The sequence below is a fragment of the Syngnathus scovelli genome, chromosome 11, assembly GCF_024217435.2.
Source record: "Syngnathus scovelli strain Florida chromosome 11, RoL_Ssco_1.2, whole genome shotgun sequence".
NCBI classification, from domain to species: domain Eukaryota; kingdom Metazoa; phylum Chordata; class Actinopteri; order Syngnathiformes; family Syngnathidae; genus Syngnathus; species Syngnathus scovelli.
Window position 1 is genome coordinate 861,981 of NC_090857.1, and position 24,611 is coordinate 886,591.

General features: G+C 44.8%; 4 protein-coding genes and 1 long non-coding RNA gene across 7 annotated transcripts; 1 reads left to right on the plus strand and 4 right to left on the minus strand.

Moving 5' to 3' along the window:
* The first annotated feature begins 2,279 nt into the window (after positions 1-2,279).
* On the plus strand, positions 2,280-7,255 carry LOC125977394 (uncharacterized). Its single transcript, XR_007484619.2, has 2 exons — positions 2,280-2,988; positions 5,913-7,255. It is a non-coding gene; the product is annotated as an uncharacterized lncRNA (long non-coding RNA).
* Positions 3,825-6,085, minus strand: manbal (mannosidase beta like). Its single transcript, XM_049733833.1, has 3 exons — positions 5,936-6,085; positions 5,579-5,754; positions 3,825-3,936 (listed from the first exon to the last, which is right to left on the minus strand). Exons 1-2 carry the CDS (start codon positions 6,083-6,085, stop codon positions 5,644-5,646), a joined length of 261 nt encoding a protein of 86 aa, XP_049589790.1. The 3' UTR covers positions 3,825-3,936; positions 5,579-5,643.
* Positions 6,768-9,669, minus strand: LOC125977383 (uncharacterized). 3 transcript variants are annotated; one of them, XM_049733816.1, is made up of 9 exons: positions 9,518-9,669; positions 9,144-9,238; positions 8,114-9,059; positions 7,960-8,054; positions 7,849-7,896; positions 7,553-7,777; positions 7,311-7,488; positions 7,070-7,243; positions 6,768-6,974 (listed from the first exon to the last, which is right to left on the minus strand). In XM_049733816.1, exons 1-9 carry the CDS (start codon positions 9,564-9,566, stop codon positions 6,883-6,885), a joined length of 1,902 nt encoding a protein of 633 aa, XP_049589773.1. In that variant the 5' UTR covers positions 9,567-9,669; the 3' UTR covers positions 6,768-6,882. The 3 variants fall into 3 exon arrangements, with proteins under 3 accessions (XP_049589773.1, XP_049589771.1, XP_049589770.1); XM_049733814.1 differs by having other exon boundaries at positions 7,311-7,476; positions 8,114-9,238; XM_049733813.1 differs by having other exon boundaries at positions 8,114-9,238.
* On the minus strand, positions 9,275-14,212 carry LOC125977380 (nuclear factor of activated T-cells, cytoplasmic 2). Its single transcript, XM_049733806.2, has 10 exons — positions 14,004-14,212; positions 12,929-13,790; positions 12,682-12,853; positions 12,198-12,400; positions 11,904-12,076; positions 11,671-11,811; positions 11,179-11,234; positions 10,983-11,115; positions 10,417-10,917; positions 9,275-9,918 (listed from the first exon to the last, which is right to left on the minus strand). Exons 1-10 carry the CDS (start codon positions 14,095-14,097, stop codon positions 9,833-9,835), a joined length of 2,421 nt encoding a protein of 806 aa, XP_049589763.1. The 5' UTR covers positions 14,098-14,212; the 3' UTR covers positions 9,275-9,832.
* A 381-nt stretch (positions 14,213-14,593) lies between these two features.
* On the minus strand, positions 14,594-20,848 carry cyp24a1 (cytochrome P450, family 24, subfamily A, polypeptide 1). The gene is made up of 12 exons (XM_049733819.2): positions 20,207-20,848; positions 19,949-20,139; positions 19,760-19,853; positions 19,581-19,674; positions 19,287-19,378; positions 18,626-18,737; positions 17,898-18,043; positions 17,156-17,322; positions 16,597-16,675; positions 15,882-16,079; positions 15,163-15,274; positions 14,594-14,920 (listed from the first exon to the last, which is right to left on the minus strand). The coding sequence occupies exons 1-11, from the start codon at positions 20,483-20,485 to the stop codon at positions 15,164-15,166; spliced, it is 1,563 nt and encodes a 520-aa protein (XP_049589776.1). The 5' UTR covers positions 20,486-20,848; the 3' UTR covers positions 14,594-14,920; position 15,163.
* Positions 20,849-24,611: the final 3,763 nt, after the last annotated feature.

Sequence of the window (24,611 nt, forward strand, 5' to 3'; positions counted from 1 at the left end):
ATCAAGTGCTTTCCAGTTTCATTTGGTCTGCCAGCCCTGAAGACTTCTATCTCGCAGCCTGTCAAGAGGTGGAAGACAGGCAGAGGATGCTGGCATTTGCCTGATTAAAAAGCACTTCCCTCTCCGAACATCTGCGAGAGCTGGCTCTGGCTGTGTGCAATGTTTACTAATTCGGCAAAGGAGGTCAGAGGTTGAACGCTAGTTCACTGCGGAGGTGCTGCACTCTTTGTAAATGAACGACGGCATGTTAATTGCGGTGTCAATAGTTGACAGGACTTGTTAAGAAGCAAGCAAGAATAGAATGAATCGGGGGGAGCGGCCTTACAGGCAGTGAAAAGGGTTGCACCAGGTTGTCACATTTCTCATCCTACCTGTGAAGGCAGAAAATTGCCAGGTCATTTTGGTGCCCCGCTCTGTCGGTGGCCTTTACGCGTAACGGCGACCCGCAATAAAGAGTGTGTTTACAAGCAGTGTAAAGAGAACTAGACAGGTGTCAGCCCGCCTCGGATACTAGCTCACAAGGTGAAAAATTGCCCCGGATTCTGTGCTGATGCCGTCTCTACTCATCAGTCTGATACTAGAAACAAAGATGCATTGTACTGTATATACTTTGAAGAACATTGTTGGTTATCCATAAATGGCTATAATTCATACTGAAAAAAGATCAGATGGCACATTAAGTCAAGCTTATTTATATAGCACTAAATCCTTTTCAAACACGTTAATGACGACGGATGCCTAACTCATGCCTGCTCACTCATAAGTTAAGGTTACATTTCTTGATTTGAAAATTTGGCATACCCGAATTCCGAATTCCTGCCACAGAACATGTTTCACTTCCTCTTTAAGCAAAGAACACTTTATTATAGCAAAACTAGTTTGACAGTAAACTTCAACAAGGAGTGGCAGAGCTTGAAGCCGTTTTTTTTTTCCAAGAAATGTTTACTAGTATGCGTCACAATCAAATAAAATTGTCCAACAATTTCTCATACCATGAAAAGTCAAATATCTCAAGGCACCATTGCATATCTTTTATGCCAACTTTTCTGTCATCATTTTGAGGACACAGCTCACGAATTTGTGGTGAAAATCAAACAATACATTGATCATGGGGGTGGGGGGTCTGACATATTTCTTTTGAAATGATCATTGTTTGTTCACTACCTTTCCAGACGCATTGTAGGATAAATAGAGGACACTAATAACGAGCAGAATAAAATCAATCGGCTTTACATGAATGTTTTATCCAGTAGTGGGAAGTCCAGTTGTTGGCGAAGGGGTGGGTGGGTGAGTGGCTGGCTGGCTGGCTGGCTGGGTGCGCGCGCGCGCTGCCAGCCGGAGTAGCAGCTGTCAAAATGACAGGGGGTGGGGGGGAAATTAAAAAAAAAAAAAAACTGAATAATATTACACATGGACAAAGCATTCCATCACATCTAAGGGAAACGGCTTAAATGACCCAATTAAAAAAAGGAGTGAAAATATTGCTGATCAGGCTGATTCGGCTATAGATGAGTCGAAACAGGTGCTGCTCCATTTTGAATTTCAATGGATTGTTGCCTTTTTTTTCCTCTGGTTTCCCCCGTGATGTTGGTTGTTGTTGTTTTATTTCTTTTGCCTTCGGCTAGTAATAAACGAGGGAGCCAGGGCAAGCGTGATATTTTGCCCGATGCGCGTCGCTTTTGTTGTGTGTAAGGCTCGGAGGGGAGAGAGGGTGCACGATGCACGACAACAAACCCTCGCTTTACTTGAATGGAACCGGGCGAGTGAATGGACGCTCTCACCACGTTTGTGGGGGGAAAAAAATACGCAGTGGCTGGCTTTTGAAATAACAATTTATAATGGCCCAAATGATACAAATCGACTCACCTTTTTCCTTGAGATAAAGCCCAACACAAATCAGAGACGGGTTAATAAATCCTCTCGCTCGTCTTCATAAGTGCACGTTGCTGTGGAAACGCTAGTGAATCCCATTTAGCGAATTTCGATACAATCAGATGGAGGAAGAGGAGGAGGAGGAGGGAGGAGGAGAAGAGGAAGCGGAGGTCATGGCGGGGGGTGCATCTTCTTCTCTCCGTATGGGTACAGTACACGCCGATTGTCAGTGAGTAGGCCGGCGGTCCGGCGCTCGGGCGGACAAAGCTGTCTCTTTTACTACGTACTACGGCGAGGAGCCCTAGTGGCGCGTCCGTGTGTCGACGCGGTAGGAGGAGGCAGGCTGACTGGAGTGTGGAGCAGACATCATGCCCCCCCCCCCCCCCCCCCTGCGGAAGCAAACAGAATAAATAAAGAAAGAAAAGCCCACGACGGAGCGTGCTTATTGGGCAGCGTGTAGTCTGCATCCACGTAAAGCTGCTGACGCGCGTCGCGCGGATTCACACTGAAGGTGTAGGCAGGCATGATCAACGCGCTCGTCTCCCGGTCATCTTGTAAACATCCCTCCCTGATTGATTTTTATTTGCAAAACACAATCTGGAAAGTCTATTTAAAACATCTATCCATCCATCTCGATGTAGTAGCTATAGAAAGTCGACAAATCCCAGGACTATTTTGAAAAAATCAAACCAAGTTCATTTTGATTCCAAACCTCTTCCCATTATTAACAATGTGACCTATTTAACCTATAAAGCTCAACTAAATGAAGAAGAAATATGTTCAAGTGAAAATAACTTGCAAACTGTGGTTGTGCACACTGCACACCCTCTTGTAAGTGTCTGGTTGTGTTCAGAAAGCACCAACAACCAATCTCATGGTAAACAAGAGTCAGCACACACCTGCCACCATTTAATGTGCCCCGTGACTAAACATGCATGAAGTTCAGGTGTTCAGCTAGGCTTTTCCTGTCATTGTTTCTTTCAAAAGCCTGAAGGTATTATGCTTAGACTGAATGGGGTTTGGACGTGTCCTTATTCCCTCCACCACGAAAAGGACTCAAGTTCAACCAAAGAAAAGCAAGCCCAAAGCCTGACACTGACCCCACCATTCTGAACTGTAAGTATGTCATTCGTTCTAGCTGTGTTGTGATAGTGCTCGACATACATACCCTTTGGAATTGAAGCCTTAAATTCAACATCACTTGACATTTTACACATGCATTTGTTTGTCTTTTGACGCTTCTTATGCCTGATACATTTGAAAATGAGATCCATCAATACTGCAGTTGAGTGGCTCCTTTCTGGTAGCATTTGATTAGTGACATGCAATCATAAACAAAACAATTATATGTATATAACTCCATTGAATCTACAAATATGTATGCTCCGCAATGCCGCGGAGTGCACAAATGCAAGAAGACCCAATTTTCACGCAATAATAATGTTCATAGTGAGCATCGCTAAAAATAGCTTGCCTTCTGTAAAACGATCTAATCCTCTGTTGCAACAATGGTAAAGCGCATCAGGAAGTCACGCCGTTCAAAATGAGTCAATAGCTGTGTCCCAATTCATTTGAGGGCCGATGACATCATCACAGCGCAGGTTCCTACAAATGCTGCCTCTTTTTCCAAATCTTCTACATTTTATTAGAATGCTTGATGTTAGTCATGCTCAAATGTAGCCATTTAGCATTGTGACACAAAATGAGGATGGGAACATGTGACAAAACCAGGAAGGACAGCCATCCATCACCAGAACAACACGACATCATGTTAAGTTGACTGTACTGCCCTTCAAAAGGTTGGATTGTGCCCAATAACCGGGATTTTTTTTTCACGTCTTTGAGGGTTTTACCTTTATTGGGAAATAGCTATTACAACAAGTCAGGATATTACATCACCACCTGCAGTAAAGTAAGCAGTGTCATTAAAAAGACGCGATCAAAACAGTCTATACATTTAATTGCCAATGTTTATTTTTTAAAAACGAATGGAGATCATAGAAAAAACAAACAAACATGGTTGTCTACACAGACAAAACAAGATTTCAACTGCAGTGTTGCATATACAGTGCCGTGAAAAAGTTTGTGAACCCTTAGGATTTTACAATATATTTGCACTTTTTTTAAAGAAATGACGGTGACAAGTTTACAAAAGTGTTACAGGATATTGACACAAGGCTAGTTAGCATTGACACAAATCTGCAAAACCCTGTTTTAACAGGAAGCATAAGAAAATAGCAAAAAAATCAAAACACAGGTGTGAATAAGTTTGTGAACCTTTCCACCTATAGAAGTTAAAACTGACTGTGTGACATGTCTTTCAATACTAGATGACTTCGGGTAATTTCATGTGACTTGACAGACCTTAAAGCCACACTTGTTGTATACTCACCTGAATGTACTTGTCATTTAGTAGAGCTATACCTGCGTGGACACAAACATTACAAATCTAGCAATGGGAAGATCTAAAGAGCTGTCTCCAGACCACAGAGGAGCAATAATTGCAGCTCACAAATCTGGAAAAGGTTACAAAACCATAGCCAAAGATCTGCAGCTACATGTTTCAACTGTAAGACAAGTGATTTACAAGTACCAAGAACATGGAGTAACTACTTCACTTCGAAGATCTGGTCGTCCAAGGAAGATAACAGGCAGAGCAGAAAGAGAGATGGTGAGAGAAGTCACTGATAACCCCAGACTTACCTCTAGAGACCTTCAGAAATCTCTCTCAAGCAAAGGAATTGAAGTTCATGACAGCACCATCAGAAAAAGACTGGCTCAGAATAACCTTCATGGAAGGGTAGCAAGGAAGAAGCCATTACTATCAAAAAAGAATATTGCAGCTCGGTTAAAATTTGCTCAAGAGCACATAGGAAAGCCTCAAGAATTTTGGAACAACATTTTATGGACTGATGAATCTAAAATAGAACTTTTTGGCCAAAATCAAAACAGATTTGTTTGGAGACGACCAAACACAGCTTATCAACAAAAGCACCTCATCCCTACTGTAAAACATGGAGGAGGACGAGTACTCGTATGGGGCTGCTTTGCAGCAGCAGGACCAGGGCAACTTACCATCATAGAAGGAATCATGAATTCCGAGGTTTACCAAAATATTCTGGAAGAAAACGTTAAACCGTCTGTAAAGAAGCTCAAGTTAGGAAGAAACTGGATGCTGCAACAGGACAATGATCCAAAGCATGCAAGTAAATCAACATCGGAATGGCTCAAAAAGAAAAAATTCAATGTTCTGGAGTGGCCCAGTCAAAGTCCAGACTTAAATCCGATAGAAATGTTGTGGTCGGACCTGAAAAAAGCAGTGCACCAAAGAAAACCATCAAACCTTGGACAACTGAAGCAGTTCTGCAGGGAGGAGTGGCCCAAAATCTCCCCAGCTCGATGTGAGAGACTCGTCAGTACTTACAAGAAAAGATTGCAAGAAGTCATTGCTGCTAAAGGAGGTGCAACAAGCTATTAACTCTGACTGTTGGCAAGGGTTCACAAACTTATTCACAACTGCGTTTTCATTATTTTGTTATTCTTGTGTGTTTATAGTTAAAATATAGTCCTATTAATTTGTATTCAGCCATAATGGCAATGTGTCACCATTCTGTAACACTATTGTGAACTTGTCTCCGTTATTTCTTTAAAAAAATGCAAATATATTGTAAAATCCTAAGGGTTCACAAACTTTTTCACGGCACTGTACTTATTGTGGCTTTGAAGAGCAATAGTGACTAAAACATGACAAAGCTCCATTTCAACGCACAGCTATCGCTTCTTTTTGCTCTCCTTCTTGGATTTTGGCCTAATTTGAGGCACCGCCGCTTTGGGTTTCTTTGCATGATCTGCTGCCTTGCCATTGGTGGACTCTGCCTCCTCCTAAACGCACAGAACAAGAAGGATTTTATTTCAAAAAGAAAAAAAAAAGTTCAAGTTCATCTGTTTTTTTCCCATCATAATTGCTTTTATCACCAATATGTAGTGAAAGCACTATTGAAAGAAATACTGACCGATCATACAATGTTTCCATGTAAAAGACTACGGGCGGCTGACGGCTTACCTTTTCATGCCCTTTGGAGGTGGGCACAATGATTGCCAGGATGCAAATGAGCTGGAAAATGGCACCAAGGAAGAGACCATAGCGCAGCACGCTCTCGAGAAATGTTGCTTCGGGAACTTCTGGGGGAGAAAAGTCCATTTCTGCAGACATCTTTAGCAACCTGAGGAATACGTAAGAACAACTTCAAGGATTTCCTAGCATACATATGTAAGCTCAGTTAGACATGTTTGCGGAAAATGTTCACTTTAACACTTAACACACGTTTTCTTTGACGTTGTCCTGCAAAAACGACATTGCTGACCTATTCATATTGCAATATAAGCACGAAACCAAATGCCACGAACTACATTTGTATGCTTACATATTATTGCTAGTTTACGACGCTGCTAACAGTCCCTTGAACGCAACAAAACGCTGAGAGGCTGCATTAAAACGCCAAATAAGACGTACCAGAAGTGTAAAACCCGTTCTTTGTTCCAAATAGATTGTGGATGAAAAGTTGGTTAGCTGTAACTCGTACAACAAAAAGCAATTTCGAGAAACGTTGGCACACGCATTATATGAAAACAAAACCTTTTACAGGAAGTGGCGTAGGTCTTCATAATGTATTTCCGGTTCCTAGGTAGCGACTTTGCGCAGTGTCGTCCTCTAGCGGTAAGTTGTGAGCATCGAACTGTGCCCTTTTCTAACCTGATTCACTTTGGTCATTTGTCATGTTTTCCAACGTAAAAGCATAAGTTTGCAAATGTCGATCAAACGCGAGTCTGCTTTCATGAATGACGATGGAAATCTGAGAGTAATTATTGTTGAGGCTGAAATCATAGAATTTACAAAGGCTTCTAATATTTATTTGTCCAGTCCATACCAAAAAACTACATATTTACATTGCAAGAGATTCAGTCACCCGTTAGGTTAATGTTTAAAAAAAGAAGTGAAGTCGGAAGATATCAGAGTAGCCATGGATGCCACTGCATCTGCTCGAGCGTGCACCGTTGAGTTGGGTCTAAACTCAAGCACATCCACAAAAAATCTCCACAATCTGATTGGAAAAAAAGTAAAATAATGTTAAGGTTGCAATGATTTGTTGGAATATACATACTGTTGAAGGAATGCAAATGATTGACAATATCTCACCTTCAGACAAATCCCTATTCAGTTTAAGGCCTTCAGAAAGGAACATGCAGGTGTCAAATCGTTGCGTCCCGTCCAGCAGTTCAAAGAGTAGCGCACCCAGGTGCCACACTGTGGTCGGACCAGCGCAATATGGACGCTTGTGGGTATACTCTGGAGGAGCGTATTTCAAGGTTCCTAGAACAACAATGACTCTGTCAATTGACCCACATCAGGAGTGCCAGAAGCTTAAGATCAGCCTTACCAAAATAGTCATGGTACGGTTCCATGCTAACTAAGCAGCTACAGCCAAAATCGATCACCCGCACTCGAGTGACGCCGGGCGAGGCCTCCAGTAGAATGTTTTCCTGCTTTAGATCTCGATGGAAGATGTTGGCAGCGTGCATTTTGATGGCGGCGTCTACCAGCTGCTTCATGATATACTGACGATGGACAAGTTAGAACAAATCAACAATTTCAAAGTATGTGGTGTAACGCCGTTCTTACCTTTGCCTCATCCTCCTCAAGGAGGCCGAGTGTCCGCCGCATCAAGTATGTGGACAATGCCACCGAGTGCACGGGCCTCTCCATAATCAGAACAAGCTCTTTCTCCAAATCGCAGATTTCCAGCAGTGATATTACTGCTGACTTCCCATCGGAATTCTTGATACTGGATGCTTGCAGCATAAAGATGGCCTCCAAGGGGACCTTCTGGACTTTTCCATTGATGCTCTATGAGACCGTGGAAATCAATGAAAACATAATTCAGCAGGATGAAGGCAAATACGGTGTGTACCACTCACCAACGGGACATTTTTGACTTTTGTCTTGGGGATGTATTTGATCGCCACCTTCAGGAAACATTTGGTTAGCGTCGGGAAGAAACGTCTGAATGGTGCAAAGTGCCGACTTACTGGATTCGAATCAGTTTTCCTGTGACCAGCATAGACTGAACCAAAGCCCCCTTCGCCGATCTTGGCAAACTTCTCATATTTGGTCTCAAAGGTGGCTGCGCACAAACACATGAGGATTTACCGGAACAAAAGTGGTGCAAATGTGAAACCTTACCTCTGCTTGTTGCACTTAAGAGAATGCTTTTCACTTGGTCTAAGAAAGAAGTCTTTGGTTTCAGAAAAGACTCCCTCTCAGCTGGCACCACTGATGATTTGTCTCCCAAACGGCCTCTAGGTGGCACTGTTTGCTCACGTTGGCCTATTAAACTCTCTGGTTTGGTAGCACATTGTTTGTTGTTGCCTCTCTTGTGCACAGTCTCGACTGAAACTTGATCTTTGATCTTCTGCTTCCTTATGAAGGCCTCTGGGTTTGGCTCGTCTTTAACTTTGGTGGCCTTCGCTGAGACCGGAATGGCTTTGGCTTTGCCTTTGCCTTTGCGTTCCCTTTTGACGCTTGCGCCAGATTGTCTGCTGGTGCCCTTTTCAAGCCGCTGCCTCTTTCTGGTGGCATCTTGCCTCGTATCAGCCTTCCGCTTTTTCTGGGATGGGCGGGGTTCCTGTAACGTGCCGGTCATTTCTTTAGCTGGCCCAGCTTTGACCGGTAGCTTTTTGGCTTTGACTCTTTGCTTAGTTGTTGTCTTTTGCTTTGAGCCCGATTGGAGTTTTCTCCCTTTCGGTGGCATTTCTGCAATTTTGACCTTGCGAAGCTTCCTTGTGTGAGCCTCCGATTGGATGCCAGTTTTTTTCTTAATTCCTTTAACTTGCACAGCTGTCACAGGTGACTTTTTGGCTTTGAGTCTTTGCGGACTTGTGACAGTCTTTTGTTTTAGGCCAGAACCTATCCTGGTCCTTGTGACCTTCATGGGTGATTTGATAGCTTTGCACTCGTGTTCCCTGATTGGCGTTTCAGGTTGGGTGCAAAGCGTTCCCACGGTCCCATCAGTCTTCACTGGTAACGTTGAACCTCTGAGTCTCTGTGTCCATCTGCCAGCATCTCTTTTTGCGTTAGCGTTTTGTTTACTTGCTTTGGCAGCCACAACTTTGTTGGTGTCTTTGCCTTTCTGGTTTGGAGGCGTGGTGTCAACCTTCCTGGTGGTCTTTTGAGCAGGTGCAAGCTCAAGTGTCTTCTCGGTTAATTCACTGACCTTTGAGGTGATTTCACACGCGTCGAATGTTTTTTTGAAACATTTGCCATTTCGAAGCTTCCCTTGAAAATTCCTGAGCACATTTTCTTGGTTCTCTGGAATGGATAGAAACATATTAAAAGCAACTTACATTCAGTACGAGAAGTTTAATCAAACCCATGCGTTAGCTCGACATTTATTTAACAGCCTCATATCATTTTCTCATGTAAATTCAAGACAGGTTTCGGCTCTAAAATCAGATATCCTGGCAGCGACAAAGCCAATCGGAATTATTTATAGTTCACAGGCAGGTTTATGCTTAGCTTGATTCCATTGAAACACATTTTTGGAGCACTTTAAAGCAACACTCCATATTTCCTTTTGAGTATACGCACCCAAATAGTCGTCACGGGGTGAGAAATGAAAGATCCCAAATTTGTCCATGGCGTTTCATGTGCCAGGGGGAAAAAGGTTATTAAAATCACAGAAATGGTTTTGCCATTTGCGACATATGGTACACAGTCCTGTAGCTAGGCATTATTAGGAGTTGAACACCTATTCCTTTATCCATAGCACACACACGTACATAATCACAATCACTTGAAAGGCACAACTTGTAAAAGCTGACTTCAAAATCACTGATGACATCACAAAGAAGTCAATGCAAAAGCCGACGATGTCGGTGATGAGCGGGTTTGATTTTTTTCCCATTATGTCATGTGCTTCTTGGAGTCTGGGTGGCCTCCAGCAGCGTCACTGTGATGAGCTGTCAGGTCTCTTCGGATGATGTCATTCACTGCAAAAAGGAATGAATGAGTAACTTTACCATTCAATACTACAACGTATCATTTTTTTTTTTTTTTTTGTGGGACTGTATTGCCCAAGCACATTGGACCTCAAAAGATGCAAAAACAGACAAAAAAAACACAGACACCACGGCTTTGTTTGACACTGCTTCGCCTGCTTTTATTTGCATACTTATTTGCCTTGACTGTGGGCTAGTTAAATATTTTGCTCCACATGAGCTCGCTTTGAGTTTTCTTGACACCTCGACAAGAGTCTGTTTGCAAGTGAAAGTGCAAAGAACAGGAAGAGGGAAGTAAACAGAAAAGCTCTCATAATGAAACCACAAGTGCGGATTTGCAAGCAACGCGCCTGCTTGCTTTGCAGGCTGACCCGTAAGAAATCTTCACCTCGGGCTTTGCTTTGTCGTTGGTCTTTGCCAGTTGCAACCACACAGACTCCATTCGGATTATCGCTATGTAGTGTCACCGCAAAAAACATATTTACTCACCGTCTTCAAGGTAGACACAGCTGAGGTCCTCCTCTTTTACTGTAACCCTCTCATGACGCGTCTGAGATTCTCGGTCGGCTCCGCTCGAGTCCGTCCGGGGTGAAGACTTCCCACATATGTCACTTTGGACCAATCTGGAAGACGCCATCTTTACTTGCACAAAACTTTGAAGTCTTGGAGATGAATAGGCCTGAGGAACTTGACTCAGTTTCTCCGTTGTCGTTAGGACATTGGAACCCGGAACTTTGCGGATGCTGCTAGCGTTGCTCGGATAATAAAGCTGGTTTGTAGGGTGTAAAATATCTGGCTCATTGATGAGACCAGTTGTCCTTGACTGGTAAAGGACTGCTTGGTAATTCCACGGATCTGATGCAAGCACGCTGAACGGTTGAAGACTTCTCTCCTTCTCCAGCCGATGGAAGGGTGACTTTGTTTGCGCGTCGGACCGAGGGTCGGAGAAGTCGCGCGCCTGCCACCCATCCAGTGGCTCAGTTTTAATGTCTGGGGTGCAAAAGAAAAGCTGGGAAATAGATGGCCGGCTTTTTCACGCGTGCTCAGATAAATACCTATCGCGGGGGTGTAGATAAAGTGGCGAGGCTCACTGCGCTTCTTCTTCCCATTGATGACATGGAAGTTGACTTTGGCCGGGTGACATATGGTGCCATCCCGATACGGAGGCACCAGAACAATCAACGTATTCTGGAAGAGACAGTGAAAATGTTAGCTGTTGAAACAAACGGAGGCTATGGAAGACTAACTCACAGATTGTTTGTTCTCTCGCTCTACATTTGCCTCCACCTCCCAGATTTGTTGGCCGTCTGAAAGAAGTGATGATACAAAGACGTTTCAATGGTGACATCTGCTTTGTGTGGAATGTTTAGAACTTGATCGCTCATCTGCTTGCTTTTCTTTTTTTTTTTTCAAATCTAACTTTAGCCTTACCACATCCTGTTGACTTTAAGCCATACTACCGCAATTTAGTCATCCACAGTAGACTGGTAATTTCTCACAGCTTAATTCTCCCAACATCAGCACGCAGAAGCAGACATTTCCATGTCAAGTAATACACTTGTCTACTGTTTGATGAGATGGCATACAAGCCATTGAATCCAAAATATCTGACAGTCTCTCGTTTAGAAGAATTCCGGTTTGACGGTTAGACGCCTTTCCCGTGTCTGTGCTCGGTAAAAAGTGCAAGGTACTTTCTGTTTCTGTACATCCTCAAGACATTTCTGCTTGACATCAAACGCTAACCTTGTGCCTTCTCTGAGAACATCACTCTGGCATCATAACTGAAGTTCTGCCCGGTCAGGATCATTTGTTGTCCACCAAGTACGGAGCATCGGTCCAGGTCCTGCATCTTGACCAGAGGGATCTGCTGAGCTGAATGCTGGGCTGAACAAACACAAGTTCAAATTTAACGGAGAGGAATAAAAACAAACGCTATTGGCATTGTTAGGACGGATGATGGTTTGCTCCATCCTTACAGCATTCGATCGGATGAGAGGCCACTTGGAGTGACACCCATTGGCCTCCAGGTTGCGGTACGTGAACACGAAACACCAAGCGCACGCGAGTGTTTTTGCGTCCGACGTCGGTCTCGCCATTCCGCAGCTCGATGTCAATGTTTTTCCGCTTGAGAATTCCTACGCAGTCGACCCTTGGAAACGCGACATAAGAGCAACAGTAAGACGGGATTCTTTCTGGAACCAACCAAGCCCTAAGAAAAGTTGAATGGTCTATCATCAGGAGGCCATTCTCGACATTCGGGCTCTACTCACACCACTGTCATGTGGTTGTTTGGCTGGAGAGGGATTTCTAACACTTTGGTCCCATTGAGCATCCTTTCCGCGCAGGGCGTGGTCACGGTCTTGCCGGTGATGCGGTGGGCCTGGTAGAAGGCGTGAGCTTTCATCACCCTTTCGTCGGCCGTCCCGATGAAGACCTGCAGGCCGAGCGGCGCCGTGCCTCTGTAACCCAGGAGCTGGTGGGTTCCACCAAAGCGACTTAGAATCACACTCGAGTGCTCCGCTGACAAACACGTTCATGTCAGGCTTTCGCTGTGCGAAGGGTTTTCACCAGCGCATTGCAACTGCTCATTAAGTCCTTTTCCAGACTTAAGGAGATTAGGAATGAGACAATATGTGCATTTCATGTGAACATACCTGCTCGCCACCTTCAACAGGTCATATGATGGACTTTGCATGGCTGTCTCTCTTAACATTTTGCAGCAAAAGGGTTTGTTGACTAGATCAAATCAAGTACCTGGACTTCAGGGTGTCCTCCGTTAGGTGTTTTGACAGGTCCGCGGCTACCCTCTGTCTCGTAGTGAGCTCTGTGGTGAGACCTGGGCTGGGACTTGATCACTAGCTCGTACTGACTCGTCCGGCTGGGTAATGGCCAGTCCAGACAAGGTAGAGGTGCCAAGGACAGACCTCTTCAGGAGAAAGAAACCATAAGAGGAAAGAAACGTGATATTCTTGACTCTATTTGAGATAGAAAAGCCACACACCCGAATGCTCCAAAGTGGATTGGATGAGGAGGAGCCCATGAAGTTGGGAGTACACGGAAGCCTCCAAGTCTGGCTTCATCTTCTAGCCTGCCAACCATGTCCAGCTGGTGGTGACCCTCCCTGTACACGCAAGCTGGCCTCTGCCTATTTGCACCTAACGCCACATCTGGAGATAAGATGCGGCCGCTCACCTTGTCGTTTGAGCACAGCCCGGAGGCCTGGCCTTGGCTCTGCTGCTCATCTGGAACCTGGCTGTGATGGAGGGGGTAGGAGCCTTGCAGTGTGTACGGAGAGGGGATAGGACTCGGGCTACGGGAACGTTGTTTGACAGGAGTGGCCCCCGGACAAGGAAGGTCCTGCTCGTGCGCGCGCTTGCCTTGTGGCGACGCAGAACGGCAGCGTCGGTGGACAAATAGCGAGGGGGGCACTCGGTGCTCAGGCAGGAGAAAGAGCTCCTCGGTGAAGCTATTACCAGGAGAAGACTGGGCTGAAGATGTTTGGATATCCTGAATAAAGGAGCAGATATCTATGGTGGAGTGCTCCGTGGCACAAGCTCCTATGTTGGAAGGGGAGATGCATGGTGATACTGATGGAGAGCACCCATCCGCTGTTAAGCCTGCGGAGGAGTTGCTGCTCGCGGGGCTTGCGCACTCCCGGTAGGCTCCAAGGGCTTTGAAGCCAGGGCTTTGCTGTAAGGCCTGAAGGGTGAAACAGTCCCCCACCGATGGAGTGATCTCAATCCTGGGACTGGGAGCCGGAATGAGCTCCCGTGTTGTTCTCGGGTACCTGGAGCCAAATGCCACCTCTGATGAGCTGTCTTCGGCTGGCCTATCCTCAAGTACGGCGGGTTGATTGGCATCATCTGGCAGTAAAACCAGTCACACTCATTTGCACTCATATTTAATCATTAAATATGATTCAAATTATGAGAATTTCGTAGGTCAAATACTTTGCGTGCCAAATCTTTGACAAACATGCATACTAATAGAAAGGTCATCCCCATTGGAGCTATTCATTGGTACTGCAAATCAATATTTAGTTTTGGTACGCAGAATTATGTTTAATGGCCGCTTACCTGGGATATAGCCAACAGAAAAGTCCTCGCCAGGTGCATTATAGAGAAACAAGTCTGAAAAGTCCAACTCTTCCTGACAGATGTCAGATGCCATCTCCTCACTCTCATATATATCTGATGATATTATTTCCCAAAGAATAAAGCCCTCAACGGCAACAGCCGACAATGTGAAATGAGTATTGTAGTTTTGGGGAAGTGCTCGACTCAAACAATGAGCTTCCTGTGTGTGGAGGGGGGCAGGGGGGCGTGCGTGAGTTTGCGGCTGTGTTTGTGCGCATATGCGCTTTTAATTTTGACTGGATTTGCACGGTTGATTGAGGATGACATCTTTTAGGGGCTTATTTACATTGGCTTTTAAATGGCAGGTGTTGACCTTTAATGATTTTTTTGGAATGATTAAAATATTTCCCTGCGGCGAGCTGGCGACCAGTTCAGTGTGTCGTCAATCCCGTGATGGCTGGATTAGCGTTAAGCATTTGACCGCTAGAGGGCAGCATTACACAATTTCTTCCCATTTGATACTTATACGGCTGTTTTGCGAACTAACTCCCCCGTCCGTCCACAATGACTGATGGAAATGAACAAGAAAGCTTTGTTATATGTATGTTTTTATTTTGGTGAATAAAATGTCGACATAAAACAATGTACATTGTCATTGCACTTTATATACACAATGAAAATAAACATTTTAACATCTACATCTAGGACGTTAATAAGTTTCCAAGACAGCTGCCTACACTCAGTTTGTACACAATAACTGCTATGTTAGCCATCAACAGTCTTGAATAATACTTTTAAATAGGTTTGAGGTATTCATGGCATGATTACAATTTGACATCTTTCTATTTACGGAGCAGCAATACAGGGAGTCAGAGGTCCAGCAGAGGTACCATCTTTTCATTGGAGGAATACAACACCTGGAAGGCAAAGAAGAGGTCACAGATTAACATTGGCAAGAGCAACAAGTAAGACACACACTCCTGTAACAAATTACTATTCACGTCATTTTTGCAAAGACAATGATCATGTCTGACTATAATATATGTTGTTATTTATAAGAATCTCTGCCAGTGTTTGCATTTTCAAATGATCACTTTTAGACATTCTTAGAAAATCACAATGTCTCGTCACAATTTAGCTACTTTTTCTAAATGATCACCTCATCTCTTGATGAAGGCCACTGGTAGTTCTCTGTTGGGAATCAACAATCCCGAGTGAATCACGTCCAGCCGCTCGTCATCCGTCGCCACAATCTCGTAATCTCGGACCATCTGACAAGAAAGACCACGAGTCAGTGAAAACGTCCACAGAGACCAAAAAAAAGGGGTCCTAAGCCATCAAGCAGTAAGGTTGATGTCAGTCCTGTAAACTAATTTTCATTGTCACAAATGTGTTAAAGGGGAATGAATAACCGAAGGATCATTAGTTCTACTCTATTCTAGTTTCACTATACAGTCAAAATTTGAATAATTGAAATTAATTGTAGTTGTTCCATGCATGTTCCTAATAATGTGATCTGAAATGTGGTTAACACACGGGATGAGCCCAACTTTGGCAGCTATATGCTGCTTTTGTGTTCAGGCCAATGCCAATATATAAAAATGTTGTTTTGGCTCCATCTAGTGACATTTTTGTGCCAAGCACCTATGTTGACGTGTGGGGAGGGGCTTTTGTGGTAAACAATATCATTTTAGAACCTGATCTTGTGGCACAGTGGTTTTGGCTCCGTCTAGTGACATTTTTGTGCCAAGCACCTACGTTGAAATGGGCTTTTGTAGTAAATAACAATATCATTTTAGAAGCTGGTCTCGTGGCACAGTGACTGCAAATCAGTCACATTGCACAGTGAGGTGGCTGATGGCAACGTGAGCATCTCACCCAGCACAGCGCCAGCTGAAGCTGCAGCTCGGCCAGCCGCCTGCCGATACACATCCTCTTGCCGATCCCGAAGGGGACGTTGGCGAAAGGGTTGATGGAGCTGTTCTCACGGAGCCAGCGCTCGGGCTTGAACTGCTTGCCGTCGTTGAAGTACTCTTCGTTGGCACCGATGGCGTGGTAGTTGATCATCAGAACTGTCTGTTGGGCGGCGACAGAGAATGACACTCAGTGTACTCTCATTTATGTACATTTGGACAATCTAAAACAGGAGCAATATCATAGAATGTGTTATGTCACAATTACGGGGGCGGGGGCGGGGGGGGCATTAGTGTTTACCAGCGTGGCCTCTCAATTGACTACTTGTGTGACTGGGAGGGTGAATAGCTGTGGATCAACCTCACCTTTGACCCTAATGGCACAAGTGCTGGATGGGAGATAAACAATGCGCTCTTTTCTTTTGCTAATCCAAAGTGCGGTAACCAGACTCCTTTTATTTGTCCAATTTGTTGAGTGTGTTTGTGTGTGTTTTTTTTCTTGTTTCCAAAATGACTTGGGCGCTTATGCCAATGGGACAATGATTTGTGGGTGGGTAGGTTCTCCGTCTGGACTCTGTACTGTACATGTTGTATTCACTTGCCTCCTTCAGACACGTAAAGTCAAATGTAAATGATTGTAATCTGCTCATGTCAGGCGTATGGCACGTAAAGCCACTTACTCCTTTGGGAATGGCGTAATCTCCCAACACAGTGTCTTTGTCTAGGGTCCTGCTTGTGAATGGAACGGATGGCGATAACCTGTCAAAGGAAGAGAAAAACAACGCATGAGAATTAGGTCCTCATGAAAGTCTAGTGTAGCATGCCTAAGCCGTTTAACAAGAGCTGAACACGCGGTCATTTTTTATTTATTTTTTCCCCCCAAACTGCGTTCCTACATTCCCCGGGTGATGTACTTAGGAGCCCTCAATGACACCGTGGGCGACTTGTGACTGCACTTGAAGAACCCGGCCGGTCATGCTGTTCTATCTCACAGAGCTTGTCACGGCGGTCATGTGCGGGTGGAGGGGGGCTCTGGCTTCTTAATCTCCGTGGTACCGCTCTAAATATTGACCCGATGCTCAGGTCTTGACTTACATAAGCGCCGTTGTACCGTTTGACGTCCAATGCAGACTTTCTGGAAATGACTTTAGGGCTTTCTCCCTGCAATTGATTAGCTTTTTTTTCGGGGTGCTTCTTATGCGCTCAAGTGGAAATGTGTGAACTGAAAATGTATTGTACCTCATGGACTCTTTGAGGCAGGCTTTGAGGTAGGGCATGCTCTTGAGGTGTTCCCCGCAAGGTTGCTGGTCGGCGGGCACCACTCTTGTGATCTCGCTCAGCAGCTTCCTCTGGGCGGCGGGGTTACGTGACAGGTTGAAAATAGCCCACAGCATGCTGTTGGCAGTCTGAGAGAAAGTAAGAGAGAGAGAGAAGGGGGGGGGGGGGGGGGGGGGGTGAGACTTGGCACGTTGAGGCAGCCCCTTTTACTAAGTGCTTTTTGCTGTGGGGTCCTGAAAGGAGCTGGAAGTTTTTTTTTTTTTTTTTTTCCTCCGCTTCCTCAAAGGCCCCTTCACTTCAATTCTCACACAACACATGTGAGGCACTGTAACTGTAGCACATGTTTGTTTTGGTGTGATTTATATCATTTTTATGACGGTAATGTGAAGCGTTTATTGTGGTGGGGACCTTTCGGACGCTAGCGAAAAGTTAGTAAGTGCCCCTCCCTACACGCTTCAAATGATAGCTATTACACATTCTTCAAATCGAGTATTCTAGCAATTACCCCTCGGATTGAATATTTATTTTGCAATATTAAACACGTGCAGGTTTTTGCTCTATTAAATGGGACTTTTAGTGTTTGTGGCTTTAAAAGGCGGCGCTTGCTTGAGCAAATGCGAATGTAATTATAGCTGCTATTAACTTGCTAACCCTCACTTAACGGAGTTGACTAGTTCTCCCGTGTTATGTGAATGCATCTCACCGTTTCCACGCCGCCGATCTGGAGCTCGGTGATGGCTGCATACAGCTCCTTTTTGGAAAGGTTGCTGTTGTGCAAGATGTCGCCCATTAGGTCGTCCGGTGCTGCAGGGCCGTCCCGCTTCAACTTTTTGTCGATGTAAACTTTGGCTGAAGAGAGAGCGGTGTACCGTTAAAAAGGTCACAAGGAGCATGAAAAAAATGTCAATGCAAGCGCAGTGCTTCCAGGCATTCATTTGGGAAAATACTCCATTTTTGGTTTGAAATAGTCAACGGCAACTCTAGCAGTTCTGCCCGTTTCCTCCATATTGCTACATCTACTTTCCGCTGTCATAACTGAACTTTTTACCGGGTCGCTCCTGCGCTCAGCGTCCCCACCGACCTCACTGCTGTTGTTACGACAAATATTTGCCAAGTTTGTCCTCTCGTGGGTCACACGGTTTTACTAAATCCCTTGGCTCCCGTTCAAGCATGTACACAAAAAAGTGAGCATCCAGTTCATAGTGAAAGCTGCTCTGATTGACCGGTTGGTCTTTCCGGCACCACGCATTTTTCACCTTGTGAGGTATAAAGCGGCTCATGTGGAATAATAGCAAATGTGTTGAATCATTTAACAGCTCAATACGATTATGGCCCACAAGCCGTGTCCATTCCAGAAGATCTCTCCGCTTTGATTGAATTGCTGCCATCTTGTCGGCTCATCACCTCTGTCCTTTTTATCTGGATGCGTACCTGTACTGAAGATTCGGTCCCAAGCGGCGGTGTGGTCCTGCCACGTTTTGGTGTTGAGGCTCTTGTGGAGCTCCACGGGCGTGACCATCATCATGCCAAACGTGCTCATCATCTGCCAATTGAAGTCCATCCCTTCAGTTAATTCAATCATCACCTTTGCTGATCACTTGTGGTCTTTGTCCACGCTATCAGCCAACGAGCATCCCGTCCGTCTTTTGTGATAGTACATTGACGGTATTGGTTTGCCCCAGTAACCGGCTTCACTGGCGACAGTTCAGCTGGTGAACCCGACGAACTCGCAGCCATGCGAGTACATTCTTTTGGACGTCACGCTCTAGTACACTGTATAGTAGAGGCAACTCCAGAGCGCCCACTGCACAGTATTATAGGCGGTGGACAACACTGCCACCTACAGGACTGTGCTTTAGTTTGACGGATGAGCTCATGTTTTCATGTCATCCTGGATAAACCTTCTATATGTTTACTGCAATAGTGTTTTGCCAATTTATTTTAGATGTTTTTGAAGAAATTCTGGGCTTTTTATCATTTGTAAAACTTTACATCACAGATCACGATCATTGTTGTATTTTGCGTAAAATAGATCATTTTGGTTAAATACTGCTTATAGAAACAAGTGATTTGAAATGAAGCGTGCACTCACCGTTTTGACGGCGGCGATGAAATTCATGGCCTCTTCGTCAACCTTTTCTTGGAGCAGACCAAAGCGCTTGTCGTAGAGCACCAGACAAATGGCTGAACAAACACAACACAACAACACGATTTGCACGTTCCGTTTTGGTACTGATTTAAGACAAAAAATCACTAAAGATGTGTCATGGATTCTAGCAATGTTTAACAGATTTCTCTGAAATGGTCATATCGTCAATACATCGGATAAAAAAAAAAAAACATTTTGGGGCCCCGTAATTCCGACGCATCATAGAATGAAACTTACTCTCAAAAGACCATTTATTGAGTTCGAAGTACAAGTCTTCAATCTTGCCATCTGTGTTGATTTTTCCAATTCTGCTCACAAATTCTTCCATCACCTAATGTAATTTCATAAATACTGCTATTATTATTTCATATCAAACATCACAATTAAAAGACTCTATTCTCATATTGGAGTCTTACCTCATTGATTTTAGCATCCAGCTTCACCACCTCTGTCGGCTTCATCAACTTCTGCTGGAAGGCGCTCCTCACCCTCTGCCAGTCTTTTCCTTCCCTGAATAAGAATGAAAATAACCAAAAATAAATAAAAATGATGGCACTCCAAGTCGGAACCCTCTCGATCCAAAAGTGAGCCCTCCGCCGACTTACAGGATGAGGAGCCCGTACGCCTCGTCCCGCATGTCCCTGTACGCTTTCCAGGGTTTGATCTCGAGCCTCTGCGGGTGTGCGCCCTCCTTGCGGTACAGCGCCTCCACCAGGCAAGGCGCGCCGATGTGCACTGACTCGAAGGAGCCCAGCTTCATGCGGAAGATTTTCCCGAACCTCTTGTGATAATCCACCTTGGGGTGGGGGGAAAACAATAGCATTAGACCAAATGAAAGATAAACGAGACAAATTCGAGCGTACCAATGCTTCGTGCTGTCTGGTGAGTCCTCCTTTACGCAGGAGTTCCACCAGGCTGCCGACCAGCGGCCAGTTGGTGGGTCCGGGAATGGCATCTAGACTGTGCGCCCCCGAGAAGGAGGAGGAGGAGGAGGAGGAGGCATGCGGGCACCGCGCAACCTCCACAGCATCCTTCTCCTCCAAGACGCACACCGAGGATGTGGGCTTGAAGTGCTGCAGTCCTACGGACTTCTTCCTCAGCAGCTCCACGATTTGCGGCACTTTTTGGATCTGCGCCCTCATCCTCCTCCTAGTGGGGTGGGTTGGGTCGGCCCGAGAAGATTAACGTAGCTCTCTTATTGACACTTGTTTTTCGCGTCTTCTTTCTTTCTTTCTTTCTTTCTTTCTTTCTTTCTTTCTTTCTTTCTTTCTTTCTTTCTTTCTTTCTTTCTTTCTTTCTTTCTTTCTTTCTTTCTTTCTTTCTTTCTCTTTTCTCTTGCTTTCTTTTAGGAGGTTAGGGTTAGGGTTAGGCTTTGCTCGCTTTCCTGGAATTGTCACACCTCACGGCCGCATATATACGCCAAGTGGGTTTATTCCGACGCGCACTGAGCCAATCAGGGGCCGGTGCGCCATGGTGTGGCCGCCAAGCCCACCATTCATTTATGGATCCACGTTGAAAGGATAGTATGGCCTCAGATAAACCACGGAAGTGCCCCCTCGCGACCCCCACACCCACCTTCACCCCTCCCCTCTCCCTCTTTGGCTTCATAAATAAACATGAGCCACCGTGGAGGTGACGCGGTTCGCGTGGACCGATGCGCGCACCCATTTGGGGAGGGGGACGAAACTTTGGCAACGGTACATGTTACTACTACACGCACTCGTCACACGCCGTGGGTAAATATTTGAGCCTGTGAAGAGAGCGTGCTTTTCGCGTGTTTGTTAAATGCTGTTTTCCCCGATTTGCTTAAATGATTTGGACGTTTGATATCACTCCACTTAAGGAACGTCACTTCATCCAGTTTTTGAAGTCGTCTTTTTCTAGTCAAAGAGAGACAATTCCGCATCCAAAAATTGCACAACTTTGTCCAGTGGCGATGTGATTAGCATACCGTCCGTCCATCCATCCATCATCTGTAGCGCTTGTCCCCCCCCCCCCCCCCCACGGGGGTCGCGTGCGTGCTTGAGCGTATCCCACCCTCCCAACAGCGAGGCGGACCAGTGCGCCACCGTGCCGCCCTGGGAATAACATATTTATCTAATTTGAGCAAATTTGATGTTTCAAAATGGTAGCCTTTTGTATTAATCACTCCCCAGGAAGTAGGTGTCCGTTTCAAAAAGGGTGGTGACCCCTAATATAGAATACAGTAAATTGAAAAAAAAATATGATAAAGGAAAACTGACACAAGGCCTAGGCAAAAAAAATTGGAATATTTGAAACTTGTGTATTAATAGTTCCGCACAAGAAATAATGATATTTTGTCACACCATTAAAACAGACCAAGTGCATGTTACAGTATAGCGCTCACGTACACGCACGCACGCACGCTCAAGAATGTGCTGGGAGACAAAAAGCACATGGTCGGTCGGGATTGGAAAAACAAAACAAAACAAAACACTTGAATAAATGCTTTGACGTTTTCTCGCATTAGTCACACATGATGACGTGCACTCATATTTATGTACAGTATGCACCTACTATGCATGACGGCGATTAGCTTAGTTTAGTTTATTTGGGTTAAAGTGCTAATCTGTTTTATTCTGTGTTTCTAAAACTAAATCACCCATACTGCACGTTTGTTTTGAATTGGTACAAAGTTATGTAAAAATGATGATAACAACAACACATTACATTTTTAACAATTGATAACAACAACACATTACATTTATAAACATCGATACATCAATAAAAATTGGCACATTTTGGAGTTAAGTGAAAAATGCTTCCACGCACAATAGCTTGGTTTTACTCCATTTCGTTGACGTTGAAAATATATGACACTTCTGTCAGACAGCAGGACTTTGTATGATTTTTGTTCCCAAAATAATGCAAATTAGCAGGAAATTGACATTTGAAAGTCATTTGGAAAATAGTTATTGTTTTATTTGTTGAAAAGCATGTTGAAAATTGTCTTTTTTCATGGCACAATATGCCATCGGGGTTTCAGTCCAATTTTGAACTTATTTTATTTTTGCATGCTATATATAACATATCACATTTGAAGAAGTGACTGATTTTGTAGGATTGATCTATTTATGGTCACTGTAGAAGGCTGTACATTCATTTTGTTTATGACACACTCCTTTTAACTGCATTACAGTAAACTGCAAAGTTTTGAAAGCAACAAGACTGTAAACTCTCCCTCTCTGTTCTTCATCTTCCTAAGCCAATCAGGCGAAACAGCATGACAACCTGTGTCCAGAACTCTGAGGTGGGGCCAGGTCGCGTTCTCTGTCCTGAACTGTCCGAGGTGACTCAGGCAATGTCACGGAGCGCTGGGACATGACGTGAACCCCCCCCCCCCACCCCGAGTCACACAGAAAAAAACATGTTTTCTTGGCCTGTTGTGCAGAGGCAAACACAAACTACGCAATAGCCTTGGTGCTGACCTTGAACACAATGAGTGAGTAATGAGACTTTATCGCAGTAATAGTGTGTTCCTGTTTTGAGCAAAACACCGAGTGTTTTTGTCAGATGCTAGGGTTGTGCAATTCCATTCCTCACAAAATGTACTTTTGGTGATATGCAACTCAACGCATGTGACGGACAAGACAGGACAGGACTTTATTGAATTGAGGATGATGATTGCTGAATTCTCGGGGTCGAGCAGAGACAGGTTGCGTGACTTGATTGCGTGGGCGTGGCTGTGAAGACTTGATGTCAGTGAGAGCGGCCGGCTGGGCGGGTGGCACTTGACAACGCAAAGCATCCGTACCGCGGTCGGAGTGAATTTGGCGTTCATCGGAAAAGGTTGCGGTGCCCTCCCTCTTCAGGTCAAGGAAGAGATCCGAGTGGAAGAGCCCAACCCAAGTAAAGTGAAGTCTTGTTTATGAGTGAGCAGGAATGCCATGGCTTTTGATTTGGAGTCATCCATTGATGACTTTCAAAGAAGCACACATCGAGAAACGTAGAGTCAACCACCAATTAGATTGGGAATTTTTGGGCCTTCAAAACAGAGTCAACAGCAACGAAGGAATGTGCTCGAGTTTGGCGCATGTGCTTTTGAGAGGATGACTGATCATTTTTGATTGAACCCTGTGGTGTGTTTTGTGCACAGATGAGCGCTGACTGATAGGCAGGATGATAAGTGTGAGTGGATCCTGATAGGAGGGCCCGCTGACCCTCTCGTGCATGCAAACTCAATGACTCGAACCCTGTCCAAATCGACCCACAGGTCAGTGAGTTCGCCCATTTGAAGCGGCTACCAGATCGGGGTTCGGGTAGGGGGCCTTTACGCAGGCCATGCGTGTGCACATAGATTGACATTTGTGTTTGGACGTTCACGCCGCACCACACGTACACGCACACGCACATGCACACGCACACGCACACACACACACACACACACACGCTTGTGGCAAAACGGCACGGAGGCCACGCTTTTAGCCGGCTTGTTGTTCTCACCGTTGTAACGGCTTTGTACAGTCACAGCGGCGAGCTCTCGCATAACAAGTGCTGACCTAGAATGTGAGGTGCCCCCTTGGCTCCACCCCTTCAGAAAGTCAGAATGAAAATATTTACTACAGAGCAACGGCAGCAGCGAGTGGTGGTGAAGTCACGCAAGGAGCTCCACCTTCCTCTCGCTGCCATCTTACACAACATATAGACTTCCTCGGCGCACGCTCGTAAACATGTTGTTCAATTTGGTGATAGCGTCTTATCTGTTGTATTGCCTGCCTATCAAGTGCTGTGCCTAACGCTGAGGGGTGACTGAGGTGAAACACGGACGCAGAGTTCACTGAGAGTACAGTTACAGAGTTCTGGGATCCAGATGAAGCAAATCGACAAAAAAGACGAAAACTGCTGCACGATGCATGACAGGCGACTGGTGGCAATGTCTTGCTCGTCCTTCAGGGTTTTTTCCCAATGTCTTTTGGCATACTTGGGGGGTTTACAATTTGATGTACTCTCCTAAGAGTTGGACCTTTTAGGTGGTCAAAATGTTATGTTTTTTTTTTTTCACATGATAAAAAAGCAAGATCCAAATCCATACCTTTTGCCGGTTAGAAAGCGATCTAATTCTAATTAGCATTGACCATATTTTTACAGTGATTTCAAAATTGTGAAAATGAACAACTAAAAACAAGACAAAAACAAAATCCTACATTTCTTCCTCAGGTGAAAACTACAAAAACACACAAATGTGCTAAGAAAAAAGAGTTTGTATAACTAACAGTGTAAAACAACTTCCATTATAAAAAAAAGCGA